Source organism: Calliopsis andreniformis, chromosome 2 (genome assembly GCF_051401765.1).
Source record: "Calliopsis andreniformis isolate RMS-2024a chromosome 2, iyCalAndr_principal, whole genome shotgun sequence".
Lineage (NCBI taxonomy): Eukaryota > Metazoa > Arthropoda > Insecta > Hymenoptera > Andrenidae > Calliopsis > Calliopsis andreniformis.
The window spans coordinates 10,701,675-10,722,882 of NC_135063.1; the positions used below are offsets into that span (position 1 = coordinate 10,701,675).

The 21,208-nt window shown below is 41.8% G+C and overlaps 2 protein-coding genes and 1 long non-coding RNA gene across 3 annotated transcripts in view; all 3 read right to left on the reverse strand.

Moving 5' to 3' along the window:
- Nucleotides 1-2,093: 2,093 nt before the first annotated feature.
- Nucleotides 2,094-5,895, reverse strand: LOC143188364 (uncharacterized). Its single transcript, XM_076392573.1, has 2 exons — nt 5,616-5,895; nt 2,094-5,539 (listed from the first exon to the last, which is right to left on the reverse strand). Exons 1-2 carry the CDS (start codon nt 5,893-5,895, stop codon nt 2,094-2,096), a joined length of 3,726 nt encoding a protein of 1,241 aa, XP_076248688.1.
- Nucleotides 5,896-10,284: 4,389 nt separating this feature from the next.
- Nucleotides 10,285-14,842, reverse strand: LOC143188211 (uncharacterized). Its single transcript, XR_013003502.1, has 2 exons — nt 14,409-14,842; nt 10,285-12,389 (listed from the first exon to the last, which is right to left on the reverse strand). It is a non-coding gene; the product is annotated as an uncharacterized LOC143188211 (long non-coding RNA).
- A 2,389-nt stretch (nt 14,843-17,231) lies between these two features.
- Nucleotides 17,232-21,208, reverse strand: part of LOC143188122 (discoidin domain-containing receptor 2) — a 144,248-nt gene continuing 140,271 nt past the window's right edge. Inside the window, exons 15-16 of the mRNA XM_076392192.1 lie at nt 18,353-18,494; nt 17,232-17,582 (exon numbers count right to left, since the gene is read on the reverse strand). Of these exons, the coding sequence (XP_076248307.1) occupies nt 17,232-17,582; nt 18,353-18,494 (493 nt within the window). The remainder of the gene's footprint in view (nt 17,583-18,352; nt 18,495-21,208) is intronic.

Genomic DNA, 21,208 nt, shown 5'->3' on the forward strand with positions numbered 1-21,208 from the left:
AGACCCATATGGAGATCACAGAAACGATAAGGGATTGATAGAACAATCCGTACCCTGAATCAAGAGAGGACATTTTTCAAGAGAGAACAGAACTAAACAAGGTTCGCATACAACCTGTAAAGTGGGAAATTAGAATCAGCTATGGAATTGGAGGAGCTTTCTACAAAATATAGAGGATCGACTGAGCGATCCACAACCTTCGAAAAGTTTGAGAAATTCCGTAGTAACATATTACAGCAAAAGAAAATAAAAATGTGTTTGACCAATTATCTGTTTCGAAACTTTCATTCAATAGTTACCTTAAAGTCTGTAAAACTAAAAATTAAAAATGTTAATACCATCCCTCAGGGGATACGATATCAAATCAAAGACAAGAATAGAAGGCAAATGTAAAAGTTAAAATATTAATTAGATTGATCTTCTTCTGATATCTTCAAATGATTTATAAAGAGCTCAAAATAGCACAAAAGGGCGCACAAGGGCGCACAAAGATATACGAGGGTACACGAGGTTGCACGAGGGTGCAAATAGCACAAAAGCGCGTAAAAGAGTGCAAAAGAGCGCAAAAAGGGGTGGTATATGCAAAATAGGGTCAACAGAAAAAAAAATTTTAAATTTGTGCAAAAACTCACCGGTCAGCCAAGATGACCACTGGTCAGTCAGGATGACCACTGGTCATCGGCCAGCTGCCCACTGGTCAGTGGTGTCCAGGGGTCCAGGGAGGTCCGAGGTCCAGGGCCCAGGAGTCCCTCCAGCTCCCCAGGGAGGTCCGCACCCACCGGAGGACCCGCGGCGAGTGAGACACTCGTGCTCCTGCAGCGGTATTTATACTGTCCCGAGGAAGATAGGGAACCAATCAGAGAAGTTCTTCGATTACTTCAGAATTTCGGAGTTTCGAGACTGATCTAACGAACAATATTTAGCGAAAAATTGATATTTTCCATAAAATAATCATCTCAGTAACAATTTTTGGTACACATATTGTTAATAACAATCACACATATTGGGCACTTGTGCAAATTATTGATATTTGTAATTGTTAGTTAACCAAAGTGGAAATTATTCAACTTTTGTACATTGTTCTTCGTTCGATTAATTTCTGTACGGTTCGCGATTTCGTCTCGCGAATCTCGGGTTGTCACTCGCCAAGTTAATATTGAGTAACTGTTTCAAATTACTTCGGATACTCCTCGACGATAAAGTGTAATATGACTAAAATTGAAGAGTCCGATTCGATGACTCGTTAAGTTAAAAAATCGACAAGTCCGAACGATGACTTGCGATCCCCTGTCGTTGCGTTTAGAAATCAACTAGTCCGAATGCCGACGTGTTATCTTCTCTTTAGAAATCAACTAGTCCGAATGACGACGTTTGATCTTCTGTTTTCGATTTTTTCGGAGTTCGCTCTTCATCCCCTTACAACCCCCAAAACGCCCGACTCTAAGGGCGTCACCGATTTTGCACGATGAACAAAAATCGATATTAATTGGCCTTCGACCGAAAGAAGGACGATCCTCCTTGTCACCCTGACGGGGCAAAGGAACCGCCCCCGATCTCCTCGCGATGAAGGTGGAGGAGACCTCGCCTTCATGTCGAAGGCCGCGAAGATTGGGGAGGAAGAACGAACCCCGGAATAGCGTGGCTCGAGCGGGCCCACGCGCGTATTTTCCGAATCTTTTTATGGCCGTATTGTCCCGCTAGTCAGCTCCGATCCTACAAGTCCGAAAAGGATGAGCTGGCGAAGGCACCGATTGCGGGGCAATACGGCCTTCGATGGTTATTAGGGAGGAACACTCCGCTCGAAGAAAGCACGAAATTACTTTATTCGGCCAGATGTGGATTTTTAGAAATATGAATGAATAAGCAAGTCCTTAAAGAATTCGGATTTCCACATCTGGCAGCAATAAATGCGTTTGCCTCTTCGAACGGAACATGCTCCCCCCGTTGATCAATTAAGTTGATCAATACCTTACTCGATATTCTACAATAATTCGGAACTCGAACGGTCGTTCCGTTATGCAATGTTAAACGGCGTATAATACAAAAATATTATTAATATTACTTATCGCTAAAATATCAACTAATAATTGTCTTTATCCCGATGTCACATTGTGGATTGGAAGGGGTGCCAGACGTTTAACGTTTCGACGGTAAATTCCGGTTGACGTCTGAACGGTAACCGTACGAATGATGCCATCTTCGCCCGGATGGACCTCGATGATTCGCCCGAGATTCCATTGCAGCGGTGGCAGATGATCGTCCTTGAGAACGACAATGGTTCCCATTTTGATTTCGTGCGAACCCTTTGTCCACTTATGTCGAACGTTTAAGTGGTTAATGTATTCCTTGTACCACCTTGACCAAAAATCTTGTTTCACCTTTTGGATGTGCTGCCAATTTGACAGCCGATTCGTCGGTGTAGATGTGAAATCAGCTTCTGGCAAGCTCGTTAATGAAGCGCCGATCAAAAAATGTCCAGGAGTCAGAGCGACTGGATCGTTTGGGTCAGATGATAAAGGAGTTAAAGGACGGGAGTTCAGGATAGCCTCGATTTCTGTCACAAAAGTAGTAAATTGTTCGTACGTGAATAATTCTTCACCGACGACCCGCTTCAGGTGATGCTTAAACGATTTCACGGCTGCTTCCCATAACCCGCCGAAATGAGGTGACAAGGCTGGCATGAAATGCCAAGAGATTTCTTTTTCATCAAGAAATCGACGCATCCCTTTGTCGTCGCGTAGGGTTTCGTGAAGCGCGGTCAATTCATTCTGAGCGCCAATAAAATTTGAGCCGTTGTCAGAATAGACATTACGACAAATTCCTCGTCGTGCGATGAATCGTTTTAACGCGGCGAGAAAGGCTTCGGTCGTTAGATCGCTCACGACTTCTAAATGAATAGCCTTTGTAGCGAAACAAATAAATACCGCGACGTAAATCTTAATTCGCGTACGGTTTCGATAACGCTTTTCTTTTATGTAAAAAGGTCCACAATAATCGACACCGCAATTGTGGAATGGTCGAGTTTCGGTGATTCGATTAGTTGGCAGATTACCCATTACGTAATTTACCGTAGGTGGGTTGACGCGAAAACACTTGACGCAATGCCGGACGATTTTACGTGTAATGTTTTTACCATCGATAGGCCAATACTGCAGTCGTACGGTGTACAGTGTTGATGTTATGCCTGCGTGATAATTTTGTACATGTGCTCGACGAATAATTAATTCCGTGACATGATTATTTTTCGGCAATAGAATTGGATGTTTCTGAGAAAACGGTAAATTTGAATTTCGAAGTCGGCCTCCGACACGCAAAATTCCCTTATCATCTAGAAATGGATGCAACGATAAAAGCTTGCTCTTCGGATGTAATTCTGTATTGGCCTTTAAATTTTGAATGTCCGATGAAAATGTCGATGCTTGAACTGTGCGAATGATACAGTCGTTTGCATTTCGGATTTCATCGATTGTAAGAGGTCCGGTTTTCCGGTTACGAAATCTAAAACAATATGCGATTATCCGACGGAGTTTGACAATACAAGAAAACCGGTTAAAAATCTGGTCGCTAGTTTCGGTGGATGTTGCTAAGCACGTGATTTTTCGCGATTCCGGAACGTCTGACGATGACTCGAACACAGATTCTGGCCAATCCGATTCAACGCTAGTGAGCCAATTAGGTCCGCAGTACCAAAGTTTGTTGGTCAAGAATCTTGATGCCGTGATCCCTCGCGATGATAAGTCGGCCGGGTTGTCATTAGATCGAATATGTCGCCAAATTGAAACCTTCGTTTTCGTTTGGATTTCTGCAACTCGATTTGCGACAAACGTTTTCAATGTACCCGGTGGCCTTTGTAACCAATTCAACACAATAGTTGAATCTGTCCACAGACATACGCGATCGATGTTGCAATTTAACGCTTCGCGGACCGATACATACAGTGACGTTAAGAGGGTAGCGCCGCATAATTCCAATCTTGCGAGACTGACAGTCTTCAAAGGTGCGACTCGCGATTTCGCACACAGCAGACTCGATTTTATATGACCTCGCTTATCGATGGATCGAACGAAAAGGCACGCGCTATATGCGCGTTCGCTAGCGTCGCAAAATCCGTGTAACTCGACTCGGTGACCCATGCGTTGCGCAACATGACGTTCGAATGTTACGTTATTTAATCGCTGAAGTTCCTCTTCGTAAGTTGTCCATTCCGTATGGAGGTTGGTCGGTAAAGACTCGTCCCAGTCGAGTTTCAGTTGCCAAAGTCGTTGCATGAAAATTTTTGCCGTGATGGTAATCGGTCCGAGCAAACCTAGAGGGTCAAAAATCTTCGCAATTGACGACAGTACGGTACGTTTCGTGTGTTTCTTCGACGATGGGAGATTAACCGAATAATTAATCGAATCTTGGCGTGCGTTCCACGTGATTCCAAGCGTTTTGATTCCATCGATTTCCCCGAAGAACTTGGGATGTATCTGATCTTCAGACAATCCTGATAGTAGGCGTGGGTCGTTCGATACCCATTGACGAATATTAAGGCCTCCACGTTGAAGGAGATCGATTATCTCGTTTCGTAATCCTAATGCTTCATCGTAGGATGATGCGCCGGTCAGAAGATCGTCCACGTATAGATCCTGCTTCAGGATACTGGCAGCCTTCGGACAGCTGTTTCTCTCATCGTCCGCGAGCTGATGTAAACATCGGATAGCGAGGAATGGAGCCGATGAAAGTCCGAAAGTGACAGTATTTAATTGATAGGTTGATATCTCGTTGCGATCGTTCCTCCACAAAATCCGTTGATAACGCCGATCTTCTGGTCGTACGATGAATTGTCGGTACATCTTCTCTATATCACCGGTTATTACGTATGCGTGTATACGAAACCGTAATAATAAAGAAAAAATATCGTCCTGGATGGTAGGACCCACGAGTTGCGTATCGTTTAATGATATTCCGGAGGTGGTTTTCGCTGAGCCGTCAAAAACTACCCGAATCTTCGTCGTTGAACTCGTGGGTTTCATGACCGCGTGGTGAGGCAGGTAGAACTCGGGTGCGTCAGGTGCGTCTACCTGGCTCATATGGCCAAGTGCAATATACTCTTGAATAACGGCTGAGTATTCTTGCATCAAATCAGGGTTGCGTAGAAACTTGCGTTCTAATGCTAAGAATCGATTCAACGCGTGCGATCGTGAATCTCCCAGATTCTCTTTATTTCCGTTGAACGGCAGTGCAACAACATAACGTCCTGTTAAGTCGCGTCGAACGTGGGTCGAAAAATGTTTTTCGCAAAGCTGTTCTTCCGTGGAGAAATGCCGCTGTCGTGGACCTTCTTCAATTTCCCAAAACTGTTTCAGGTCGAAGTTCACCGCGGTGACGAATGTCTTCCGAGTTGTCCGTGGTTGGATGGCTGGAACACTCCCCCCGATGATCCATCCCAGTTGCGTCTTTTGTAAGACGAGAACCTCGTCGCAATGTTGGTTGAGATGGATTTGCCCGATGCTTAGACAGGTCAAAGTCGGACCTGTGCCGATAAGCATGTCGATGGCTGCGGGTTTATGAAAATTCGGATCTGCCAACTTTATGTTAGCCGGGATCTGAATCGTCGTTCGATTAATTTGTACGTTTGGCAACTGACTCGAAATCCGCGGGATTACAAAAAAAAGTCAGGCTGCGTTGATAATTCGATGTCCGTGACTTGATTGTTGCTTGAACGAGTTTGCTCGTGACGGTATTCAACTCGTTCAATGTTTCGATGGCCACGTTGAGCTTCTTTGTGGGAAGCCGTAATTTTGCCGCAAATTTTTCGGTGATAAAATTTGCGTTTGAGCACGTGTCCAACAGGGTCCTACCTTCGATTAACCGTTGGTCGCGATCGAAGACGGTAACGATGGCGGTAGGCATTACTCCGTGGGTCGATCCCTCGGCGCTAGACGTACTCTTGGACGCGAAAATTCGGGGACTGTTGATTGTTTGGTCTAGTCACGAGTGTTGCTGAGACGGGGATGCTGATCGCGACGCTGCATCATAATGCAATCGCGTGTTATGCATTTGGTTACAGACGCGACATTTGCCTGCCTTGCATTCCTCGGTCGGATGATCGTCCAGCAAGCAATTAAGACATAATCGAGCCTTTCGCGCTGCCTCAATACGTTTTTCGATTGGGAGGCTTACAAACATTTTACAATTAAATGTCGCATGCGGTCCATTGTTGCAGATTTTACAATTGTCTGTTGCTTGTGTTCCGAGTTTCTGCGATTGTGCAGCTCGCGTTTCTACACGTCGCAAATTTGACGGTTGTGAGTTCGCGGTGGTAACAAACGTCTGTTGACGTTGATTTAATCGCGATGATGACGGTGGAGGATTACGCATGCGATTTGTTTTTACCGACGTTATCGGTGTTCGCTCGTGGTTCTTAAACGCGTCCGATTTAAAATTCGATGTGTGCTTCGCATACGACACAGATTCGTAATCCTTGCACTGATGCGACGTTATGTGCAAGAACTTAAAAATGTCCTCAATTTTGGGTACCTTAGTATCGGATAGCGTTCGCTCCCAGGTCTTGCGCGTTTCCTTCGACATCCGCGAAATTACGATACTCACGAGGATATCATTACCGATATCTGCCCACGAACGTCCCAAGGCTTGCAACGAACGCACGTGAAGTTGCATATAACTTGCGAGATCTCGAACCGATTCCGATGAATCGTCTGTCATCATGGGAGTATCGCGTAAGAGCGCGGCGTGACGCAGAACGAGAGCACGCTTGTTGTCGTATATCTCGACCAGATGTTTCCACGCGGCTTCGTAATTATCCTCGCTAATAGTAAATGCGCCGATAGCTATTTCGGCTCTTCCGGAAAGAGACAGTCGTAAATAATTTAGTTTTTGTATATTACTCAATCCGGGTTGCGAATGGATCATCGTATTGAACGCATCCTTAAACGTTACCCACTTTTCGATGCGGCCGTCGAACTTGGGTAAGTCGATTTTCGGTAGACGAACCGGTAAGGAAAACGATGAGCCGGACGGCGCTGGGGAATCACGTACGGATGAATATCGTTCCGGAATATTCGACGCATCTTGCAATGACCTTTGTAAAACGATCGCGGCTGCTAATGCATCATCGTATGCATTCATCACATCTTCGCGCTCGCTCTCTATTTCTTCGAAATTGTCTTCAAGCAGAACTAACTCGTCTATATTCGCATTGAACGCCGTAAACAAATTCCGTAATCGTTCGATCCGCTCTTGTAATTTTACACGTTCTTTCTCCGAATCCATGTATTTCTCGACAAAATTACTTAAGGACGTAACTTGTGCCTTGAAATACTTTCGTTTCTGTTTCAAGTCACGTATGCGTTTGGTGACTTGGTTAGCATTTGCCTCAAGGTTAGCGGTCGCCATGATTTAAGCAAAAATCGAGGTAAGGACAGAGGAAGGAATCAAAAACGAAAAGGTGTCGATCGGTACTTCGTGATTACGAGCCTACCTTGACGTAGTCTTGCCTGGTTGCACTGATGCCGAACGTTGGTGCAGACGATGACTCCAAGCGAATGGATGATTTAGCTTCCTCAATCCCAATGTCCAATAAGTCCGGTGGGTTGAACTCGATTGTCCGAAGTTGACTTCTCGAAAGCGTCCAAGTCGACTTGACTTTCAACCCAGTGATGTCCAGACAAATGTTCAATCACCTTTACACTTTAACTCGTTCACTGTGCACATCCAGCAGGTCGTATCCGGCTCGAAGGACCATAAAATGTACGGTTCGCGATTTCGTCTCGCGAATCTCGGGTTGTCACTCGCCAAGTTAATATTGAGTAACTGTTTCAAATTACTTCGGATACTCCTCGACGATAAAGTGTAATATGACTAAAATTGAAGAGTCCGATTCGATGACTCGTTAAGTTAAAAAATCGACAAGTCCGAACGATGACTTGCGATCCCCTGTCGTTGCGTTTAGAAATCAACTAGTCCGAATGCCGACGTGTTATCTTCTCTTTAGAAATCAACTAGTCCGAATGACGACGTTTGATCTTCTGTTTTCGATTTTTTCGGAGTTCGCTCTTCATCCCCTTACAACCCCCAAAACGCCCGACTCTAAGGGCGTCACCGATTTTGCACGATGAACAAAAATCGATATTAATTGGCCTTCGACCGAAAGAAGGACGATCCTCCTTGTCACCCTGACGGGGCAAAGGAACCGCCCCCGATCTCCTCGCGATGAAGGTGGAGGAGACCTCGCCTTCATGTCGAAGGCCGCGAAGATTGGGGAGGAAGAACGAACCCCGGAATAGCGTGGCTCGAGCGGGCCCACGCGCGTATTTTCCGAATCTTTTTATGGCCGTATTGTCCCGCTAGTCAGCTCCGATCCTACAAGTCCGAAAAGGATGAGCTGGCGAAGGCACCGATTGCGGGGCAATACGGCCTTCGATGGTTATTAGGGAGGAACACTCCGCTCGAAGAAAGCACGAAATTACTTTATTCGGCCAGATGTGGATTTTTAGAAATATGAATGAATAAGCAAGTCCTTAAAGAATTCGGATTTCCACATCTGGCAGCAATAAATGCGTTTGCCTCTTCGAACGGAACAATTTCGTAGTTCTTGAAAATTTCTTAATATTTTTTTAATTATCTATTATAAATGTTAAATGTTAAATATAAATGATGATTATTTAATGGGAAATATTAATTTTTTCGCAAATATTTTTCGTTCGTTCAATCACCTAGCGGGCACGGATCATTCTGATGATCCTCTGGAGGAACTCCCTCGATTATCCTGGACTTTCCGCGGCTACCCTGGAACCACTCTGACCAGTAAATAGCTTGACCGTTGGTCAGATATTTTTGGCTAACTAGTTCAAGTTTCGACTTTAACATTTTTTTGGAAGAATGTCGATAGAACTTTGATTCCTCTATCTCTTTGTGGGTGCACCTGAGACGTATACAACCTACCCTTGAAGTTTTTAATCATTTTTCTTTACCACCCTTATTAAACAAACTCTGATATACTTTTTCACATTCGTATTCATCACTAGAATTTATTATTTACACATTTATAATTATTTATAACGTATTTCTCGAATGTACAAAGTATATAACTCAAAGTATATCTTGATTAATACAGCAGAGATGTTACTAAATACTGAGTGGTATGGTAGGGATACTTTTTCAATGTGTTTGCTACATTTCTTGAAAATCTCAGCGTCCGCTCAAAAACTATTAGGTTTTTAAGAACTTCGTATTTCATAGCATGAAACATGAAACTATAAGCTATCCAGTGTATTCTGTATACTTGTCTGGCTTTGTCGATGGTGATACCATGGTGATAGAGTACTCTCAGAGTCACCTATCGGAAATGTATGGCAAAAGTATGGGGTATGTCCATCCAAGATATTAGTTTATAAAATTATTATGTCTTAACCAGATTTCTGACTGGTTAGATTCTATATAAATTAATAAAAAACCGAAGTGTATCTTTATTTGTCCAGGTGTCTAAATGTATTCAAGCAATAAATAAGTAAGTTTGATGTTCTGTTTCGGTATATAATACAACCTAAGCTTTTTACAATATTCTAAACCTTCTAATTGGAAATAAGTTAATATGTAATTAGACATTTTCCTTCGAATCCTCAATGCTTTAAAGGGGTGTTAGCGCTTACCTGTTATCACTAGATGGTACACCGTTTCAGTGTCTGTATCTTGATCCGTTGTTTTAAAAACAGGTAATGCAGTGAAATGGGTTGAAAGCTCGATAAGCTCGTCCAACCTCAGGCAATGTAAGAAGGGAGAGCAAATAAATACCGTATTCCATTTCAAGAACGACTTTTTGGAATAAGTAAACTGATTTTATCGTTCAAATATGTACCAAAATATATTTTATGGTTATTATGAATGCTTTCAATTCTCAGATTGCAAATAAATGCAGAAATATATCGTTCAGCATTCTATTTTACTGACTTACCAACCAAGAATATTTCTCAACTGAGCTCCATCGGACATGTTGTTTTCTTCATGAGCGATTTTCTCATATTAATAGTCGGTAGAAGTACTGTTAATGTTACAAATAAATATTTTAAAAACTAATTTCTCTTTAGATCATTCTTTACGACTATATCTCTTTTAAAAAGCATTTTAAAGTTTCGCTTAGACGTATTACGACTTTTGTATAGCTGAGAAATTTAAGTATCCTTTATAATATTTATAAAATATTGTAAACTTGAAAATTGCATCCGAAACAATTCTGCTTTTGGAAAATATCGAAGGGGGTGTGGCGTGGAAAAAAATCATAGATCCTCGTTGAAATATGTAATATCATTTCATTTGACTGTTCGATACAAATAAGTTTCATCGTTGTGCTTCTCGCGTACTTGAACTTATAACGTGTACTTCTTCTTTTATCGAGACATACATACAAGATACACGAATAGAATTATCTTGCGCAAGACTTAGATATTATCGTCAGCAATGTTTGACTTGTGATTCGCATTTAGAGGCGGGCCGATTTAAATAAATTTAATACAATAGCTGAGGATCGTCTTTCGTTACTGACATGATACAAACATACGACAACTATGATCGAAGAGAGAACGGTGGACACGCGCATTCTGGCATCCGCCTCCATAACTTAAATTTATTTTACAGTCGTTTCATTAAATTAAAAGAACAGAAGGAAACGATCAGCATGTCACGTTTATCGTAGAAGATACATTTTAGTCGTTACAAAGTGCTGTAGATGACTAGTTAGATTCTACGCCATAATACTGTACAGGGTTTCCCAGATTCCATGGTAGTGTCGAACGTTTGCTACTGAAGTTACCGCATTATTCATCGTCTGCGTACAAATCAACGTTAACGATTAACAGAACTACGATTCCTTACTGGAGTACAATGAATGTCCCTAGAAATATATTTTACACTTCTAAAACGCGTCGTTGTATTTAGACAATATCTTTTCCTCCATCCGAAAGATCGATAACGTGAAACGATAATTTTCTTACCAAAATTCTGTTCGAAATCCGCTGATATACATATGCAATGGGGTCACCCTATACAAATACGTGGCTATCGGAGCATAACACGTACACTGTTTCTTTTGTCTCATGATTTGTCCCTTAAATTGTCACCTGTATAATACAAATAGTTCTTAGATCGTTGTACATCGGTGTATTACCAGTCCTTCCCTATCTGAAATTTAATTACATCTTCCTCTCGCTTTCTTATCGCTAATTAAAATATAAATACCTATATGTATATATATATTTATATATATCATTTCCTTTACATAGTCTACTTATATCGATTTTGTTCAAGCTTTATTAGCCATAGACAATCTGCTTGGTTATTTACAGAGATTAGATACAAAATTATAAACAGTTCTTAGTACAAAATAATTTTATGACTATAACGATTAAGGTTCAATAGCGTAGAGCAGGCCTAGGCAACCTTTTGCGGCCTATCAGCGGTTTCCTTCATCTTTCCTATATTTCTCTTTTTTGACAAATAATGAGAGATAAATGTTTGCCAGGTTTCTGGATTGTGGATTATTATTTACAGATCCTGTACTAATTTTTTTATTTATACGTAGTCATCAACGGCGACTATAGTTGATAAACTGAAATTTCACATTCTTTTTAAACTTCAGTATTCCCTTGTTATAAGCTCATTGCTAGATTCAGTATTGGAATTATATTAAACAAAAGCCAGTTCTGTTCTCGTGCACTCTCAGTCAAATTTTTGATAAGACGGAAGTAAGTTGCCATTACATGAATTGTCCCCAGAAACGTGTCTTTCGCTGTGAGTCTATACACGAAGAAACACTATGTAATATTTACTCATCTTAGACTCATAATTCGGCAATGAGTTTATAGAAAATCAAAGATACCTATCTTGTTGAGACCATCTTAAACGCTGTTCACTCACTTTTGTCTTATCAGAAGAGAAAGTGGAAGAAAACAAAATAACTTGAGAAAATTATAGCGACGAGATTATAACGAGAACACACTGAAACCTGCAAGGAAAAAATCTAGCAAAACTATTTGAAAGCTGATAGAAAATTAATACTGATGCTTTTTGTGATGAAGTATCGTAGGTATAACGCTTTCTTACACAGTTTTCTGCTATCGAGAAGTTCAAAGGATTTACTGCCTGACGAAGAACGTGGCGAAAGAAAAATCGTGCAATGAAAAACGAATTAACAACGCGATTGTCCGTTCCTAGTGAACAATTCATAGATTGCCTCTGCCTGAGTAGAAGATACAGCTAGGTGAGCTCTCCACAGTCTTCCGCGATTACCTCTAAGATTCCTCTCAATTCCACGTTAGGTAAACAATCGGGCGTGCCGGAAATCAAGTTCGATTAATCCATAGACAACAATGCTACTCGTTCCACTTCTTCTTCTGCGAATACAGGACAAGGTTCATTCACTTAAAACACTGAAACTCTTGGGAAGTTCATTTTACATGATGTCCATGCTCCGATCACATGAATATCTAAAATAATCTAAACCTACAAATTTTCAGCGTGGAAAAATCACCGAAAAAAGAGAGAAAACTAATAAAGAATTTAATTACTTGAGTTGCAGTCACTTTTGCGTTCAAACAATTCATACTTCCTTATTTTTGTCAAGAATATCACTCAATTTTGAACGTTTCAGATATTCTTTAGATATGTTTGCAATCTTTTCTGATATATAGCAATCGAAACGCAAAACTGACTGCAACTTGAGAAGCTGACTCTTCAAAACGAGTCCTTCAGACCAGCAAACTCTCGACATACTTCAAGAATTTTGAACAAATTGTTCATCACCCTGTGTCACGTAAAACGCACTCGAATTGGAATCTAATTGCAAGCAAGTTGTACTCGGATTACGTAGGTTCTATGGAAAAAAGTTTCTAATCGAATGGCAATTCCACCGTCATTCTCGACGATTACTTTATTACTGTCGATACTACTGTTGCGGCAGCACCAACATGGAAGATTGAACGATCCCGGAAGCCATGAGGCTTTAAGCGTGATTGTCGATCGTACACACTTGTCGCGAAAATGCATGTACAAACTCAAGAAGATGAAAATGAAATTACTCGAGTCTATCCTTCTACCAGAGACAAGTGTAAGGGTAGACTTAACACTTTATGAACAATTCGTGACCCAAGTGGACTGCTTACGATCTCTAGAGTCTTGTGTCAGGGCCTCGTTATAAACTTGCCTTCGGTAGACCACGATGATATAGCGAGGAAACACTGTGCATTGGATGGTAAGTCTATTCTTGCACCTCGTTTGCGGTCTCTGCTTGAAAATGTCATACTGATTGCCAATTTACCCCGTTTTAGTGGATCGTCGAAATCAACGTAGAGCTCACGAACCGAAGTGACGTCGACGGAGACGTTCAGACCCGTCGAAATGAGCGTTTTCAAGCGATCGACGATGGGTAACGACGGAGAATGTCGTTCACGAAAGGAAACGATGAAATAGAAATCACAGGGGAAAAGATTCGCTGCATCGCGAGATTAAATGTCCCCAAAGTTGTTTTTACGAATGTATTATACCTATTTTTCTCTTTTTTTTTCTTAGAATTCTTGCTCCAACAGATCCTATGTCTTTTTACTTTTGTCAACTGAATTGCTTTTTTCTTGGGAGAAATATATTTTAACTGACTGACAATCGTTAGATAATGGGCACACTAGGCGGAAGTAAGCTGTCTAGAGCAGAGAGAAAGTGATGGAAACATCGTTCCACTTTTTGCAGAAAAGGAAAAAGGAGATAAACTAACTTGTTCGACTTTTTGCAAAATTCTTTTAACGAGGAATATATGGAAAGTGATTTGTAAAGTAGCTAAAACTGAGGGACCTCAATATATTTTCAAATAATTATTTAGTAATTTAAATTTAAAAGATGAAATTAAATTAAAAAATATATGTTTTCTATTTCAATGTAAATATTAATTAAAATTGACACTAATATTTCAAGGTTTAAATCCTTTTCCTTTTCTCCAGTGAAGAATCCATCGATTAACTAATCGATTTTGAACGCAGAGCAAGACGAATAATTTTTGCTACTGAGATTTCCGAATCGGTAGGTACAGGTAGGTACGTAGAGATACACTAAATTATCACATGAGTAGACAAGTGAGTTACTCGTTAGCAGTAGGGGGCAACGATACAGCCAAAGGCAGCAATATGCTTACATCGATGAATCTAAACGCAACTATGACTCGTTTTCCTAATGTCACACGCGAGTGTCGGCAGTATCTTCATTATTGATTCGTTTTTTATAACGCTAAACGATGCGGCAGCTACGTTAACGCGCTTGACGCGTGATTTCAACAAAGTGCCTGATCTCAAGTACAAAATCGCTAACTCGTTCAAGTGGTTTCTACGCGATATAATTTACAAGTCGTAACTACTTTTCATTCTTACCAACAGTTTCACCAATTCACCTCCAATTCGCGGACCTTCTTTTTCTACTCCCTTTAACTCCGCTATCTTCCTTTTCTAATTCGTACTCGTTCGACGACAGACAAGCGATCCTCGTTACGTTTAAATTCAACGGACGTACGATTCTTTTACATACGAATACGGCTATGCCTCTGATTATCTACTCCTTACGCGGCGAATTACATTAAAGATATATAAATAGTATTTTTTTTAATGTCGTAACGGTAACATCACCTACACGCTAGATATTGCGAATGCTATCGATATAATAATTCATCTGATATAAATACATGGAACAGAACGAATCGAATGATTAATTAGTTGAATGTCGTGAGAGAATAGCGTCGCCAAACGAACGTTTCGCCGCGAGAAATTCTCGAACAGTCGTCGTTTATCCCTTCACGCGTCCACCTTCGTTCCCGAAGGCTTCGATATGTCGATCGTACCGATAAGCGTTTCGAACTCCACATTAAAAGTTTCGCTCGACGCCTGGAACAACCATTTTCCCTCGTCCCTTAACGAAATCACGCCCGAACGAGACAGAATGGATAGAACACGATTTCTGGGAGGCGACTCGAAACTCGTTCGTTCCCTTTATCTCGTTCGCGTCAACGCAATGATAAACGTTCTTCTGCCCCTCGATGCACGCCTATACCTATATATGTACAATATACTAGTTCTTTTCATCTCTTTTTCTTCTTTGTGTTTTGTATTGATCCCGCCTATCATATAAAGTTACAATTATGATGTGTCGTAGTCCGTGGTGCGAGCCACCACTGCTTAACAGCGAATATGTATACCTTCGTCTTCCTCTGTAAATCACGAACAATGATATTGCCGAGCTCTCGAGCGAAATCACGAATCGGATAATGTTATCGAGATTGTATGGAGTGTTTCAGAACAATGGAGATGATATTAATGGATTGGTAGATTGAATAAGATGCACTAAATAGTAATATATGTAACACTAATATTTGAATTAATAATAATATATGAGGTATTTAGTAACAGGTGTCAGAAATCTTATGAGGTGATTATATGTATTAAAACAACACAAGATTGAGTTTGAGGCTTCGTTTTCGAGGTACTAGTTCTTCAGAAGACGTGAAAACTCAAATATACATGGAATGTCTGATCTGAAGACTTATTCTACTGTCACCGCGATGCCTGGCCTGGTTAATGTACAGCGATAGTAGAATGAGTCTGCGAGTCAGACATATTTCACACGCACTTTAGGTGCACTTTTATGCAGAATTTCTATTTAAATATGTAACTCTCACCTATCGTAGAACACTCTATTAATATATTTTATAATTGTGCTGATAATTATGAAAGCGATCTATGTAAAAAATCTAAAAAAGTTAAATTTTGCACTTAGTTTGTTATTCACAGATATTCAACAACATTATTTTTGGCATTCTTTTTTCTGTTTTCACCATTGATATTTTATCTAATTCATCATCGAATTTATTTCCATCTAAAAATATTTATTCACTGTCCTGAAACACTCCGCATAGAAGCATCGAATAATCCAAAAATTCGTCAACGTCTTATTTCTATATTCTCAACCCAATTTCGATGATTTGAAGCAACTAAATCCGATCAACAGTGAAAATACGATTTTTTATACGATATCGGGCATGCACGCGACGAGAGCCCCACAGAGCGTCCTAAATTACACGAAATTCGACAGTCTTCGTTTGCTTCGCCGACGAAACTCGAAGCAAGTTCACGAAAACGCCTAAACGATTACCGATTAAATTACGCACGTTAAACTGTAACCACCTACACGTCCACAAGCACACGCACTCATCCTCGTTTATAATACGTATATCTCTTCTCGTTTTCACTCCACCAGCGACCCCCTAAGGGGGCAGCTCGATACTTAGTACTTAGTTACCATATTGCCGATACGATACGACTCCTCTGCATTCCCTCCCTTCTGTATCTTCTTCACCTCCTTCTCCTTCGTTCGTTTCTTTACAACGGAAAGACATCATTCCAAAGGGCAACTCGGAGATCCCCTTAAGTAACGAGTTCCCTTATGTACCTCGTTGATATAGACATCTATATATATAATATATATAGATCTTCAATCCATGCAGGAATGTTCACAGCAGTATTTATGATTACACGATATTGCTCCTAAGTTTTCGACGATCATCACCGACCCCCGAAGCTCCCTCGAGATCCAGCTCGTCCTCGCGCCAAGCGGCACGGAACTTCACGCTCGACGCAGCACCCTCCGCGACGAGAACAAAGGTCGCTCCGTCGCGTTCTCTCGATTGTCGAATTCACAGTCTCCCCATCCCCGACCTCCCTTACAGATCCTAACGTCTAAGCAACAGTTCACCGAACGCCTCCTCGCGCGTTCATTACTTACGCGCTAACAAGAAGTAAAGTACACGAACCCCTGCCTCAAGTTCGCCACTCTGTCTTTATCCACGAAAGGCAGAACTCGATGGATTCGATCTCCCCAAATCGGCTCGAAATCGTTCCACAGACCCCACTACCTTCTTACAACCAAAGGAAACCTGAAAGTCAACTTCGTTGCTTGGTACCACCCCTGGTTGAGCTTGTCGTTGTGTCCGTCACGTCGATGGCCCTATTTCCCCAGCGCTGGAGGGGAAATCCATTCCCCCTGGATTCTCCGATGGAGAATTAAAATTTCGTTCTGACGGTGATCCAGTGAGGGTAGAGCGCGTCATCGACAGCCTGTCGGGCCAAGTTCGAGCGATTGTTGGCGGGGCAACCACGGCACACGCCATGGAAATCGTACCCATCGAGGTCGCGGAACGTTCAATATCAAGAGGTCGGCGCGTAGCCGAGGTTCTTTCGCTGCAGGAACATCGAGATCTCCCGGAAGGTCGGTCGCTCGGTCTCCTCCCGTCGCCAGCACTCGAGCATCAGGTCGTAAATATCCTTCGAGCACGCGGTGGGTCGCGGTAAATAGTCGAAGAGGTTATCCGCGTTCTCCTTGCAGCTGTTGTTCTCGCCACTGTTCTCGGCGCACTCGGCGTCGCGGTGCAACCGACGCAGGCTCTGCACCACTTCCTCGTCCGACAAGTGCTCGTAGGGGACCCGTCGGCCCAGGTTCAGGATCTCCCACAGGGTCACCGCGAACGCCCACACGTCGCTCTTCGTTGTGTATTTGCCCTGCGAAGATCGTATCGATTATCGCCTCCCGTTATGGAGTTTAGATCAGCGGGGAGATTTGCTGCGTTTGAATTGTTGGGTGGAAAAGGAAACTCGGTCGGGAATTATGGTGTTTCTCTGACGGCGTTCGTGTGAGAATTGAAGATGTGCAGACGGAGTGTGTGGCGTGGGTGGAGAGAATGATGAGTGTTGAATGTGGGGTGAAGATTGTTGTATAAGAGGGTGGAATAAAAAGTCTTCTCATAATAAAGGAACTTGGGTTTTGCTTCTTGGATAAAGCCTGGGAAAGCTGGTTTCTGTTGAAACAATTTTTGAAGCATAAAATAGAGGTACTAGTTCAGTAACTATAGAGATACATAAATTTTAGAAGCATAGGAATCATAACAAATCTGTGTAATACTTTATTTCTAACTTTTCTAAGAATCAAAATATTAAAGAAAACACTAAATAGTCTTTTAGTTCAAGTGAAGATATGGTACTACCCCTTATCCCATAAAATTTGTTTAATGAAATATTCTTCAGTAATTACTGAATTACTCAACGTACAGGCTACTAAATTCAACTACATAAAATATAAGCTACAGATTGTGTAAACGACGTTATTGCCACAATAAATGATAAAATCAAACCAAGTATTAATTGCATAGGCAGCCTTGGAAAATTTGCAAATAAGCACCGTAGCGGCCACACAGTGCAAGGGTAAACAAAATAACGAGCATGCAACATCGAGGGTCGCTGCATTTTATTCGAATCCAGTGACAGAAGCTTACCAGAAATATGGACTCCCAAGCCATCCAGCGTATCGGCAGTGGCACTGCGCCATCGACTTTGTAATAATCGCACGCATATAATTCGTTGTCTGTGCCGAAATCCGAGATTTTAATGTGATAAGCTTTGCCCACCAAGCAGTTCCTGTAATCGAAAACCATGGGGTATCAATGAAGCAACGTGTACATCCCTTACCCTACGAACATTCAACCAGCCGCCATTTAATTAACTTTGAAAGCTCGGAGGCCGAGCTTTTAACGCTATTAACAATCTTCTAATTTACTCGATACAGAATATACTGTTTCCATCCTTCTCGTCTCTATTCCTTTTAATTTACGCCTTTTCAACGCCGCGGGTTTCAGTTACCATACGAGAGAACAACTTGGAATGATCCTAGGCATAACTACAGACACGAGAATCAGTTTCGACTTCGGGCTATGGCCAGAGAATCCGAAATACTTTTCCGCGCTGTTCGATTCGAATGAAAAAGGCACGATCAAATCGATCTCCAGGGCAGAGGTATGTGGAGTGCATAGCGCGGCCGCCAATCTGCATACGCGTACGCATTCTGTGCATGGCAGCCGACCGGAAGCAGGAATGGCTGCCTGCGGGCCGCATTTGCACGTACGTGTGGATGAGCTACGTTTCCTGTACAAGCACACGCTACTGTACAATTGAACGTGCACCGTTGTGTGGCAAACTTTACCGACAGCGCCTGGATCGCTGAATGATCATTGTGAATCGTTACGGGGGCGGCATAAGGCTCGCGGTCGCTGGAAAATGTGGACCTCGATGCACATGATGACGTAATCCGCGCATCCATGGGTTTATACGCTTGCTAACTATGTCTTCGGGCGCACGGTTTATTTCGATGAGCTTTGTGCTTGGATTCGTTCTGAGGAACTGAGTTCTGTGGTTGTTACTGTGTTAATAGAGTCGAGAATGCATTTTGAAACGATCTCAGAGAGATGAAATTTTAATTATTTCCATTGGACGATAAATGAAATAGTCCTGCGTTGGTTGATCACTCAGTCTTCACTGTAATTTTAAGTCACTATTAGATTTTTACGTTTAGACATCTGATGTATTATTTTCTTTCTGCGCTTGCTGGTTTAGAAGAACCCACAACTCGAAAAATGTAAAAGAAATTATTGTTTTCTTTCATGGTCAATTGGAATTTCTGAATAAACATTACGAGTCACCAATTAATTTGCATTCGTTTCATTTAAAGTAGCCTTTCGAAAAGCAATAGGAAAGGAAGCAGTCCTAAACAGATCAGAGCGTTATCGCGCGAAGAGCGACGAAATTGCGAAGTTCAGACGTCAGTGAGAACGAATGGGTACAACCGCGAAATTAGCCAGTGGACAAACACGAGCCGGATTCGTATCATCGGCGTGAACAGAGGCAAATTTGAGTCTCCATAGAAGGACACCAGGGGAGTCGTCACAGAATATCTGTTCGTCCGATTCTGCTTTCAGAGGGCTCGGCTGCCTCCTGGTTTCAAAGACGAACTATAATTTTCGGTAGGGGACAAACGAGCAACTGAACGGTATTCGAGTATCCAGCGTGATCGAGTGAATGGAGTCAATTAATTTCGTCGACGGAACAAAGCCCCAATTTGAAGGCAGAACTCAGGTAATTAGCCGCACTTTATCGATCACTGTTATTAGCTGTACTACGCTCTTCGAGTTCACCGACTACGATGCCGCCATGATCCGCCGAAGTCCCGGGTCAGAACGCTAATGCAATAAGCACTGCTCACGAGTCGGATCCTATTGAGTTCCTGTGCGATTTGTAACCAGTGACCCCATGAGCAAAGCAGAATTTTCTAGCGTATACTTGAGGCGCTAACCAGCGGTTCTCTCAATGATTGATTACACGGTAGTATCGGACATACCTGGTGGAACAGTTCGAAAGCGATTTATTCTGTACTTATTAATAAATTTAATATTTGACATACTATTTTTGGGACACTTCGCTTTTCTGTGAAAATCGAGTTTAAGGACCGAACACGTCCGACTGAGAGCGATTTAACTGACGCGTCTGTCTATTACTAGCTATTTCCACTCGGCTGTCAGGGTCGCTGAACACGTTGACGGTGATGTGGTTTTAATGACACGCTATTACATTTTTATGGATCGCCTGCTTTTTATTATCCTGATAATATATTGTATTTTGAAATTATAGCGTCTAATAAAAGTTTCTTTTAAGTTGATATTACTAATTACTTTCAGTGGTATTTGTAATTTTGTTCTTCAATGCAATGAAAAATTAATTCTGTGGCTTAGTTACTTAAATTTTTACATACTTTTATAACAAGTATAGTTATTTTATTCGTTTAACTAGAGAATTCTTGCTTCAATTTACGAAATTATTCTAGACTGACGAGTAAGTAGATATAACCAGTGCTGGTCAAACACGCCAATAAGCAAACTTTGTTCTAGATTATCTATGAATCTTTGCATGAAGAATTATTTCCTTGAGGATTATGTGACATACAACTCATTATTTCGTACTACAGTATCATTTTTTCTCCTTTGCACCGCACCTCCACCTGCCTCTCCAAAAATCCCTTTGATCTCAAAAAATTCCACAAATGGCACAGCCAACATCGCCAGTTACTCGTCTCCTTCGCATCTAGTATCATTACAAGCATCTCCTCTGAAATATTCCGAAAGTACAATGCACAACGCACAATGGCCTTCCACCCCCGCGTCGCGATGGTCGAAGGCGTTTCCCCAAAGACACAGAGCATCCACTTTTCCGTCATTTCCCTCGGCAGCCGGAGAAGAGTCACTCGTACGGCCATTGTCGACCGTCACCGCGTTCGAGTGCGCCTTCTGGTGATGCTTTAACGT

Coding starts and splice junctions, on each gene's coding strand:
- LOC143188364 (XM_076392573.1), bottom strand. CDS start 5,895: ATGCCTACCGCCATCGTTACCGTCTTCGATCGCGACCAACGGTTAATC. Junction 5,540..5,615: donor TTTCGAGTCAGTTGCCAAAC/GTACAAATTAAT, acceptor ATAAACCCGCAG/CCATCGACATGCTTATCGGC.